The 12,610-nt window shown below is 39.7% G+C and overlaps 1 protein-coding gene and 1 pseudogene across 2 annotated transcripts in view; both read right to left on the minus strand.

Moving 5' to 3' along the window:
* Positions 1–8,167: 8,167 nt before the first annotated feature.
* Positions 8,168–8,295, minus strand: LOC129485636 (uncharacterized; annotated as a pseudogene).
* Positions 8,296–10,999: 2,704 nt separating this feature from the next.
* RELN (reelin) overlaps positions 11,000–12,610 on the minus strand; it is a 533,709-nt gene continuing 532,098 nt past the window's right edge. For both annotated transcript variants that reach the window (XM_055283529.2, XM_055283528.2), the window contains one exon: positions 11,000–12,113. In XM_055283529.2, the coding sequence (XP_055139504.1) occupies positions 12,017–12,113 (97 nt within the window). In that variant the 3' untranslated portion in view covers positions 11,000–12,016. The remainder of the gene's footprint in view (positions 12,114–12,610) is intronic.

Raw genomic sequence — 12,610 nt, forward strand, 5'->3', positions numbered from 1 at the left:
TGCATTGATCCCTTTACCATTATGTAATGGCCTTCTTTGTCTCTTTTGATGTTTGTTGATTTAAAGTCTGTTTTATCAGAGACTGTGATTGCAACCCCTGCTTTTTTTTTTGCTTTCCATTTCCTTGGTAAATATTCCTCCATCCCTTTATTTTGAGCCTATGTGTGTCTTTGCTGGTGAGATGGGTCTTCTGAATACAGCACACCAATGGGTCTTGACTCTTTATCCAATTTGCCAGTCTGTGTCTTTTAATTGGAGCATTTAGCCCATTTACATTTAAGGTTAATATTGTTATGTGTGAATTTGCTCCTGTCATTATGATGCTAGCTAGTTGTTTTGTCCATTAGTTTATGTAGTTTCTTTATAGTGTCGACGGTCTTTACAATTTGATATGTTTTTGTAGTTGCTGGTACTGGTTTTTCCTTTCCTTGTTTAGTGCTGTGTTCAGGAGCTCTTGTAAGGCAGGCCTGGTAGTGGTAAACTCCCTCAACATTTGCTTGTCTGTAAAGGATTTTATTTCTCCTTCACTTATGAAGCTTATTTTGGTGGATATGAAATTCTGGGTTGAAAATTCTTTAAGAATGTTGAAGATTGGGCCCCACCCTCTTCTGGCTTGTAGGGATTCTGAAGACAGATCCACTGTTAGTCTGATGGGCTTCCCTTTGTGGGTAACCCTACCTCTCTCTGGTTGCCCTTAACATTTTTCCCTTCATTTCAACCTTGCTGAATCTGATGATTATATGTCTTGGGGTTGCTCTTCTTGAGGAGTGTCTTTGTGGTGTGCTCCGTATTTCCTGAATTTGAATGTTGACCTGTCTTGCTACGGTGGGGAAGTTCTCCTGGATAATATCCTGAAGAGTGTTTTCCAGCTTGGTTCTTTTTTCCCCCTCACTTTCAGGTACACTAATCAAACGTAGGTTTGGTCTTTTCACATAGTCCCATATTTTTTTGGAGGCTTCGTTCATTCCTTTTCATTCTTTTTTCTCTAATCTTGTCTTCATGCTTTATTTCATTAAGTTGATCTTCAATCTGTGGCATCCTTTCTTCCGCTTGATCGTTTTGGCTATTGATACTTGTGTATGCTTCACAAAGTTATAGTTCTGCGTTTTCCAGCTCCATCAGGTCATTTATGTTCTTCTCTAAACTGGTTTTTCTAGTTAGCAATCCCTCTAAACTTTTTCAAGGTTCTTAGCTTCCTTGCAATAGATTATAACATGTTTCTTTAGCTTGGGAGGAGTTTGTTGTTACCCACCTTCTGAAGCATACTTCTGTTAATTCGTCAAACTCATTTTCCGTCCAGTTTTGTTCCCCTCATGGTGAGGAGCTGTGATCCTTCGGAAGAGAAGAGGTGTTCTGGCTTTTGGAATTTTCAGCCTTTTTGGGCTGTTTTTTCCTCATCTCCGTGGATTTATCTACCTTTGGTCTTTGATGTTGGTGACCTTCAGATGGGGTCTGTGAGTGGATGTCTTTTTTGTTGATGCTGATGCTATTCCTTTCTGTTTGTTAGTTTTCCTTCTAACAGGCTCTTCAGCTGCAGGTCTGTTGGAGTTTGCTGGAGGTGCACTCCAGACCATGTTTGCCTAGGTGTCACCAGCAGAGGCTTCAGAACAGCAAAGATTGCTGCATGTTCCTTCCTCTGGAAGCTTCGTCCCAAAGGGGCACCAGCCAGATGCCAGCCAGAGCTCTCCTGTATGAGGTGTCTGTTAACCCCTGCTGGGAAGTGTCTCCCAGTCAGGAGGCACAGGGATCAGGGATCCACTTGAGGAGGCAGTCTGTCCTTTAGCAGAGCTTGAGTGCTGTGCTGGGAGATTCACTGCTCTCTTCAGAGCTGGCAAGCACGGATGTTGAAGTCCTCTGAAGGTGTGCCCACAGCTGTGCCTTCCCCCAGGTCCTCTGTCCCAGGGAGATGGGGTTTTATCTATAAGCTCCTGACTGGGGCTGCTGCCTTTTTTTTCAGAGATCCCCTGTCCAGAGAGGAGGGATCTAGAGAGGCATTCTGGCTACAGCGGCTTTGCTGAGCTGCAGTGGGGCTCTGCCCAATTCAAAGTTCGCATTGGCTTTGTTTACACTGTGAGGGGAAAACCATCTACTGAAGCCTCAGTAATGGTGGATGCTTCTCCCCCCACCAAGCTCAAGGGTCCTAGTTTGACCTCAGACTGTTGTGCTGGTAGGGAGAATTTCAAGCCAGTAGAGCTTAGCTTGCTGGGCTCCGCTGGGGTGGGATCCGCTGAGCTAGACCACTTGTCTCCCTGGCTTCAGCCCCCTTTCCAGGGGAGTGAACGATTCTCTCTCACTGGTGTTCTTGGTGCCACTGAGGTATGAAAAAAAACTCCTGCAGCTAGCTTGGTGTCTGCTCAAATGGCCACCCAGTTTTGTGCTTGAAACCCAAGGCCCTGGTGGTGTTGGCACCTGAGGGAATCTCTTAGTCTGTGGGTTAAGAAGACTGTGGGAAAAGTGTAGTATCTGGGCCAGAGTGCACCATTCCTCACAGCACAGTCCATCACGGCTTCCCTTGGCTAGGGGCAGGAGTTCCCTGACCCCTTGTCCTTCCAGGGTAAGGCAATGCCCCACCCTGCTTCGGCTCACCCTCCATGGGCTACACCCACTGTCTAACCAGTCCAATGAGATGAGCCGGGTACCTCAGTTGGAAATGCAGAAATCACCCACCTTTTGCACTGATATTGCTGAGAGCCACAGACTGGAGCTGTTCCTATTTGGCCATCTTGTCAGCCACCTCCTTCCTTTTCTTTTTTTGAGACATAAGTCTCTCTCTGTCACCTAGATTGGAGTGCAGTGGCACAACTATGGCTCACTGCAGCCTTTAATTCCTGGGCTCAAGCGATCCTCCCTCCTCAGCCTCCTAGGATTATAGGCATGAGCCACTGCGCCCAGCCTCCCCTTCTTTCTTACACAAAAGTGGCATTCTTCATATATTCTTCTACACGTGGCTCTTTGCACTTAACAGTATCTATGGAAATCACTCAACATTATGTCACAGAGATCTTCCTCCTTTTTTTTTTTAAACAGCTACACAGTAGTACATTGCATATATGTAGCACAGTGTGTTGAAATACTCTCCTATGTTTGGATAGTTACGTAGCTTACAATATTTTGTGGTTACAAATAATGCTGCAGTTAATAACTTTGTGCATGTACATTTTCATATTTTTGGAGGTGTAGCTTTAGGACAAATTCCTAGAAGTGGGATCAAGTGTTTGGTGGGTCAAAAGGTAAATGCATACGTAGTTTTCTTAGCTATTGCCATATCCTCTCCTCAGGGCTTATGTCATTTTGCATGCCTACCAGCAAGGTACGAGAAGGCCTATGTTTCACAGCCTTTCCAAGCTTATATTGTCAAGCTTTTGAATTTTGCCAATTTGATGGGTTAGAAGTTGTATCTCAGTGGGGCTTACTTTACACTTCTATTATAAAGAGTGATGTTGCACACCTTTTGTATGTCAAAGGGCCATTTTTTGTATGATTTTCCTGAATTATCTATTCATATCTTTTGCTCATTTTTCTACATAATTTTTGGTCTATTTTTACCTTCAATTTAAAAGATCTTTGTATATTAGGAATATTTGCTCTTTATCTGTGATATGTGTTACAAATATACTCTCTCAATTTCTCATTTGTATTTTGTCTTGAAAGCATTGTTTTTGCTTAGAGAAAGAACTGCTTATTTTTTAAGAGACACACATATATTTTTACTTAATTCTTATGATAGTTTCATGAGTGGCTATCATTCCTCTCATATTACAGACAGGCTAATATTAACTGACTTGCCGAAGAATATAAAGCTAATAAATAGCATAATATAAACTTTTTGTAAATACTTATGGATTCATTTATTATTTTAATAACTGTTAATTTTTCAAACAACATGTGGCAGGCATTGAGACTGCACTAGTAAGTTGCTCACATGGAATTTACACACTAAGTGGAGGAGAGGCCAGAGTTTGGTTAGATAATCACACTGATAAGACTAACTACCAACTTGGATAAATGCTCTAAAGGCAAAAAAAATCCAGAAGTATGAGCACATTTAAATGAAAAAACTGAATCCAAATCAGGAAGGGGTGGGGTGTCAAACATTAGGAATCAATTAGATAAAGGGGTGGAGGTAGAGTGAGGAGCTAGCACCTGCAAACGCCCTGTAAGTTCAAGTGGCATGGCACATTGGAAAGACAGAAACAAGCCTGAAGAAGGCCCAAGTGGGTGGAGCACAAAGCGTAGAGTGGCATAAGATAAAGCTGGAGAGGAAGGCAGGGTCAGTTCTCTGCTCACTGCAAACTCTGCCTTCCAGGTTCAAGTGATTCTCCTGCCTCAGCCTCCTGAGTACCTGGGATTACAGGCACCTGCCACCATGCCTGGCTAATTTTTGTATTTTTAGTAGACACGGGGTTTCACCATATTGGCCAGGCTGGTCTCAAACTCCTGACCTCAGGTGATTTGCCTACCCCAGCCTCCCAAAGTGCTGAGATTTCAGGCATGACCCACTGTGCTGGGTCAATGTGAACTCTTTGAAGAGGTTGAACAGGAGATGACATGATTGTATTTGCATTTTGAAAAGATCCACCATATCACTGCTTGCAAAATGGATCGGAAAGGACCAGAATGGATGCAGCAGGGGACCAAATGCTGGCTACTGTAGTAACTATTATCAAGTAGACTGAGAAAATACAAACAGAACAGTAGGTGGAATACCAGAAGAAGGAAAGGGCAAGGCCATCACTAGATGTTATTAGAATTAGAAAGTGGTGCCGCCTCCAGGGAGGCCAAATTTTAAAAAGGTTTGTGTTTATCCTGCTTGAAGTTTGCTGAGCTTTTTTTAGATCTGTAGATCCTTTCAAATTCAGAAACTTCTAGTTATTAGTTCTTCAAATAAATAATAGGGAGTTCATCGGGTATATAAAGTTACCTATTTTATATGTATATTGAATGATATTTTTGGTTCTTTGGTTTCTTTTTCTTTTTTCTTTTTGAGACAGGGTCTCACTCTGTCACCCAAGCTGGAGTGCAGTGGTGCAATCTTGGCTCACTGCAACCTCCGCTTCCTGGGTTCAAGCGGTTCTCATGCCTCAGCCTTCCGAGTAGCTGGGACTACAGGCGCCTGCCACCATGCTGGGGTAATTTTTTTTTCAGTGCAGATGGGGTTTCACCATATTGGCCAGGCTGCTCTCAAACTCCTGACCTCAAGTGATTCGCCAACCTCGGCCTACCAGACATCTTTGGTTACTGGTCCATCTTTTCTTGATGAAGTCTGGCAGTTCCAGATAGTATTTATGAAATTTGTCAATTTTTCAATATTTATAAATTTGTAACATGTTGCGATTTCTTTTCTCATTTTAAATATGCACTTTTGTACCTAATTTTGTATTTCTCATATTGAGGTTTTTTTTTTTTTTTCCTTACAGTGGTTCTACCAAATTGTGTAAGTTAATAGCCCACCAAAACCTGGATCTGCCCCAATCCCAAGCAGCATGGGAGGTAATAATGACTTGGGGTGAGAGTGTCACCCAAGGAATAGGTGTAACTAACACATTATCTCTGGCTTAGGCAACTCCTCAATGTCTCTTTCAGCTGAGAATCAGGTCTATTTTCTTGGTTTTAGAAGCTCGCCTACCAGGCCAGCATGAGCAGGGCAGGGCAGATGTGCCATCGGGGGTATTTAAACTATCAAATGCTGAGCATTTGTGTGCACTGAGTTTGAAACAGATCTAGTGGACTAACCTGTAGGTCAAAGTCTTACAGGAAGGTGGGCCCTGGAACTTAAATCCCTCATGGAAAAGTTACAGTTATATTATTATTCATGTAATCATTAATTATATTAACAATTTTTTGTGAGATATGTAAATGCCTACCACTGCAAGTAAATGCCTACCTTTTCTGTCTCCATTATGAGAGTTGGATAATCTGTAGGACTGGGGATGAAAGCTGGTTTTCGTGGTGTGGGAATTTGAACAGAGTTCTGGTTGAATGAAGGTGTGTATTAGTCCATTTTTATGCTGCTGATAAAGACATATCAGAGACTGGGCAATTTACAAAAGAAAGTGATTTATTGGACTTAACAGTTCCTTGTGGCTGGGGAGGCCTCACAATCACAGTGGAAGGCCAAAGGCACATCTCACATGGTGGCAGACAAGAGAAGAGAGCTTGTGCAGGGAAAATCCCCTTTTACATCTTATCTCAAGAGACATATTCACTGTCACAAGAATAGCATGGGAAAGACCCGCCCCCCATGATTCAATTGCCTCCCAGGTCCTCCCACAACACGTGGGAATTGTGGGAGTACAATTCAAGATGAGATTTGGGTGGGGCCGCAGCCAAACCATATCAGGGTGTGTCTTAGGTAGAGAGGCCAAAAGACAGCTTTCCTTCTCTGTTGTTTTATCAAGCTCCACACAAAGAAGGTGCTGGAAAGTATTTTGTTACAGTTAGGAAATTTAGAGGCAGAGCAAAGAACCAACTTGAAATTGCTTAAAGTATCAATATGAAAGAAATTGTGTTAGAATTAATAGTGATTGAGTTTCTTCTTTAGCCTTTAAGGGAGCTGTTTAGTTTCTGTAAAGGTGATTGTAGAGGTGTTAAAAAATGTCTGACTTGTCTCATTGTGTCTGCTTTCTATGGTTAGTAACATTAAGGGGGTATTGTAATAACTTTGATATAAGTTAGTTTACTGTTTCTAGGTTTATGAGGCAATATTTCTTACACACATTTCTGTGCCTTTTTATTATTCACTTACATATCTCCATATATTATTCTACCAGTACTCTCTCCATGAAAAGTTATATTTTCCAGACATTATCTTCTCCTTCTTGGCTGCACTGGCATGAATTCTGGGACAGGGGATCCAGGCACTGGAATATGGTAATAGGGCCACTGGAGGGTGGCAGACACTCCCATTGTCATTGCATGGTCTCCCATGTCTATAAAGGCAGCATCAGTTTACAGCCATGTTGGATTATTAAAAACAAAACAAAACAACTGTAACCGTTTATTTATAATAAACACCCAAAGGACTACATGGAAGAAACAGTAATCATGACAAACCCTCTCACCTCTGAAATGGAATTCTTTTAATAACAGCTGATTTTTTTTCTGAACAATACATATATGCATAGTTACTTTTTGTCTTTATTATTATATTTTGTAGGTGAGCAGGTTGTAGTTACTGTGGAGAAGTATGAATCCTTAGCAAAATTCTTGTCAATTTAAAAATATTCCTTAGCTGTTATCTCAGGACTACCTATCAATTCTAGTCTCCCACCTTCTCTTCTTCACTCACTCCAGCCATTCTCCACACCTTGGCCAGAGTGATCTGATCAAAAGTCGTCTGCTTAAAACCCTCCAGTAACTTCCAGTGAATGCCTCCTGATTAAAGCTGAATTTTATTGGTATGAGAAATTACTCCCCATCTCTCACTCCTGCAACACCAGCCCCTCCCCATCTTTTCAGGCTGCTTCTTGTAAGCCCCACAAATCCAATGCTCCGTGTCTCCCGAGGAGCCAAGCTAGTTCCTGACTGCATTTTTGCACATACTTTTATTTTTAGAATGTATCTTCCCACTGAGTCGGCTTGATACATTCTCCTTATTTTTTGCTATATTTAGATCTTCACGTGGGAATACAGAATAATACAATAAACAATTTTGTATGCACACAATTCATTTAAACCTTAACATTATTTTATTCTAACTTTTTAAAAAAGGAATAAAACATTTTAATAGAGCTGAGATCTTCTGCATACACCTCTCTGATCTTATTCCCTTAACTGAGGTAACCACTATCATGGATTTTTAAAACTTTTTTTTTTTTTTTAAGGGAGGGTCTCACTCTCATCACCCAGGCTGGAATGCAGTGGCACAATCTCGGCTCACTGCAGCCTTGCTTCCCAGGCTCAGGTGATTCTCCCACCTAAACCTCCTGAGTAGCTGGGACTACAGGTGCATGCTGCCACCATGCCTGGCTAATTTTTTGTAGTTTTAGTAAAGACAAGGTTTTGCTATGTTGCCCAGGTTGGTCTCAAATTCTTGGGCTCAAGCTATCCTCCTGCCTCAGCCTCCTAAAAAGTGCTGGGATATAGATGTGAGCCACCATGCCTGGTTTGTCATTTTAATTATTAATCACTTGTCCTATTACCTTGGCTCACACTTAATATAAATTAATGTTTAAGAAGAGTTTTAAAAAACATTTGTTCATTGCTAGTATATAGAAATACAATGATCTTTTCAACTAGCAATAATTGTGCTTTGGATAAATCCCACTGGCTATGATACTGCCATTGCACAAAGTTGCAATTGATCTTTTAAAACTTTTTTTATTGTTTTTGATTGACAAATCATAATTGTACACATTTATGGGATACAATGTTTTGATATATGTGTACAATGTGGCAGGATTAAACTAATTAACATATCCTTCACCTCACTTACCTATCATTTTTCTTAGTAAGACATTGCGAATTTACTGTTGTTTTGAAATAGACAATAAATTATTATTGACTATAGTCACTTTGCTGTGCAACAGATCTCAAAACTTACTCTTCTTGTCTGTTTGAAATTTTGTATCCTTTGATCAACAACTCTCCATTCCCTTCCTCCCCACCCCCATCCCCAGCCCCAGCCTCTGGTAACCATTGCTCTGCTTTCGACTTGTAGGAGTTCAACTTTATTAGATTTCACATGTAAGTGAGATCATGCAATATTTGTCTTTCTATGCCTGGCTTATTTCATTTAGCATAATGTTCTCCAGATTCATCCAAAAGCTGTCACAAATGGCAGGATTCCCTTTGTTTTTAAGGCTAAATAGTATTCAGTTGTGTATATATACTGCATTTTCTTTTTTGGGGGGACAGAGGCTAGCTCTGTCACTCAGGCTGGAGTGTAGTGATGCCATCTTGGTTCACCGCAACCTCCACCTCCTTGAATTAAGTGATTCTTGTGTCTCAGCCTCATAAGTAGCTTCGATCACAGGCACACACCACCATGCCCAGCTAATTTTTGTAGTTTTAGTAGAGACGAGGTTTTGCTATGTTTGTCAGGCTGGTCTCGAACTCCTGGCCTCAAGCGATCTGTCCGCCTAGGCCTCCCAAAGTACTGGGATTACAGGCATGAGCCACCGCACCCAGGCTCACATTTTCTTTATCCATTTATCCACTGATGGACACTTGGGTTGATTCCATGTCTTGGCTACTGTGTGCATAGTGCTACAGTGAACATGGGAGTGCAGATATCCGTTTGACATACTGATTTTAGTTCCTTTTGATATATACCCAGAAGTGGTATTCTTGGTCGTATGATAGTTCTATTTTTAGTTTTTTGAGGAACGTTTATACATTTTTCATAATGGCTATACTAATTTACATTCCCCTCAACAATGAAGAACAATTGATCTTTGTATATTGATTCTGTATCCTGTAATCTTACAAAACCCAATTATTAGTTCTAGTAGCTTTTCATAGATTCTGTGGGCTTTTCTATGCACATAATCATGTTGTTTCCCAATAAAGACAGTTTGATGTTACACTTTTTGAATCTGGATGCCTTTTCTTTTTCTAACCTCATTGCCCTGGCTAGAATCTTTAGGACAAGGTTGAGTAGAAGTGGTAAAAGGAAATCTTGTTTTGTTCTTGAATTTAGGGAGAAAGCATCCAGTTTTTCATCACTAAGTATGATATCACTTGGAAATTTTTTATTTTTTACTTTTCTTTGAGACAGGATCTTGCTCTGTTGCCCAGGCTGGAGTGCAGTGGTGTGGTCACAGCTTACTGCAGCCTCGACCTGGGCTCGGTTGAGGCCAGATCCTCCCACCTCAGCCTCCTGAGTACCTGGGACCACAGTGCATGCCACCACACTCAGCTAATTTTAAGTTTTCTTTTGGTAGAGACAGGGTCTCACTATGTTGCCCAGCCTGGATGCTTATATGTGCCCATTAGACCCAAAATACATGTCTGTGGCAGCACCTTCTTCTTAGTATTGTATGTATTAGTTGGTATTTCTGAGTTTCTGTCTAGACTACACATTGAGAAAGAGAACCATGTTTCATTCGTGGTAGTTTCCCAAATAATGTACATTAGTATGGTAGATGTTTAATAGATGCTTATCAAAAGAATATTTAGTGCTTAATGAGGTATTTACCCAGTTATCCGTTTATTTATGTGATTATTAGTAAATACCTTCCTCCTCCACTAACTGTGACTTTCCTTAGTGCAGAGATTGTGTCTCCTTTTGTTCACTATTCCATCTCTAGTGCCCTTGCCCATGCTTGGCACATGGTATCCCTTAATAGATATTTGATGGAGGACTGCATACACAAAATGACTAAAGTGAGCCATGGTAGGAAGAATCCTCTGAAATCAGTTATTTCTTTCACATTTAAGTGTCTTAAAAGGTGCTGTTCTCCAGTGGGTGTATTCGTTCTTTAAAATATTAATTCATTCATTGTAGGAGTATTTAGGCTCAGCATTGGAGGGGTCAAAAGTATTGAGAAAGTTTGCCATTGCTGAAACCTCTAGTTTTAATGTTTTTTTCTTATTTTTTTCCTCCTCTTGAAAGTAAAAAAAAAAAAAAATCAATGATATTAACATACTTTTTATTTTGTAGATGTTAAAATCAAGAAGGGAAAATGTTTCAATCACCATTTTATCCTCAACACTTAGCACAGTGCCTGGACCACAGCAAACACTCAATAAATATTTACTCAGTGAACACATGAGTGCTTATGATGAGACAAGCGTTAGCAGCTAACAAAATTCTCAGGAGTGAAGTCATTATTGGAATTATCTATTGACTTTTCTTAGTGTAATTACAGAGTAATTAGCAGAAAAAGGTGAATAAGAGAAAAATGGCTAAATTGAAAGTGTGGCTTCATAATTGCTATTATCAATGATGAAACAAAAAACTGGTACAAATATTTGACATCATAACTTCCAAACTGACCAGGCTTGCAAATCTTACATAAACTTTAATTAAAAATGAATGAAGACCAATGAACTTCAATGGCTTTTGGACATAATTTTTATTTAAGCATGGGCTTTTAGCTTGGTTCACCCTAGAGTGCAACCTTTCAGTTACACAAATAGCGTTCAGAGCTACAGGGCCATTAGAATGTTGCTGGTGTTGTACAACTTCATCAGAAGGTATGAATATGACCCGCAGAAAAAACAATCCACGAAGAAAACACAATGAAAAAACAACCACTGTTTTACAAATCACTCTGTTATCACAGACACAAAATGGCAGTTACTGTTAGTAAATCAGCCACAGAACACTTAAAAAAAAATCTTTAGACAAGGAAATGGGAACTTACTTGTGGGAGATAGGGTCTTCATCCACAATTTAAAGTAGAAAATATTTCAGGGTCAAGCATTTTTCTTATCCACAAAACAACGCTAAACCAACATACATTTTTAAGGAGTATATTAAAGGAGATACAATATCTTTACAACTATCTTCTTGAATAGGTATTTCAATTAATTTTCTGCAGAATATAAGTAGCCCCAAATTCAGCAGCAAAATATTACAACATAACAAGTAAATACAGTTTCAATGTTTTATATTGTAGAAGAGAATACATAAAGGACAATGATAATTTAATCATATAAAACATGAGACATAGCTGAAATACAGTCCACTTAAATAGCTTTGTGACCAAGAATGTTAAATACTGTGCTAAATGCCATTTTAAACATAAAATATCTTAAATTTTTTGTGCTTAAACTTCATTTTTCTGTTAAACTGTTTCTCATTGTCAATACTGCCAGTGTAACCGATATTACAACAGATCACAACTTTCACAGACACATCAACATGAAGACATTTACTTATGAGCAAATAAGTCACTTGTCATTAGTTCACAGTGTGGGAAAGTGGTGTACACTCGGTCTTGAGAAGGGCTTTCAGGTAATCACCAAGTCCTTCACAGATATTTCCTGATATCAGATGTAGTGCGAAATTTAAAAGAATGGAGAGCAACACATCACATGTTGGAAGAAAAAAAATAAACTTTTTGATTCTTCATGGGTATTGCCTAAGTGACCTTCGTCTTCTGTTGTAGAAGTGCCTGAGCCCATGTTGTCGTGAAAAATTCATCATGTAATTTTGTTTGCGAGTGCTGTTAAAGTCAAACAGGATAGAGGCAGGGAGGGAAAGGAGAAAGAGCATGTAAGTGCCATCATTGAACATGCAATCTATTCTAGGTCCTAAGTTACTCTGATATTTATTTGAAAATTTTCAGGGTTAATAGGTCATGCTCACATTACCACCCAGGGTCAGAGGAACTAAAGGCTGGGACCTATACTCACTGCCTTTGGCCTTGAAGAAATCCCTGTCTTTTCATGAGTGAGCTCTGAACCAGAAAATATGCAAAACTCTCTTGATTCATAGCAAAAGCAAACTGAAACTGTTTTAAATTTTAATTTTATTCTTGAATGCTTCCTGGAAATATTTACTTGAGTACCTTTCATTTGAGAAGTGTGCTCGATACCCATTGATTTATTTAAATATATCTTTAACAAGTAGGAAAAATAATTTGGTTCCTTTAGCAAACATTCTCATTTAAAGCTTAAAAACTAAAAACAAAGAAACAGACTGTTAGCTGGATCAGCTTGA

The sequence above is a fragment of the Symphalangus syndactylus genome, chromosome 6 (genome assembly GCF_028878055.3).
Source record: "Symphalangus syndactylus isolate Jambi chromosome 6, NHGRI_mSymSyn1-v2.1_pri, whole genome shotgun sequence".
NCBI classification, from domain to species: Eukaryota; Metazoa; Chordata; class Mammalia; order Primates; family Hylobatidae; genus Symphalangus; species Symphalangus syndactylus.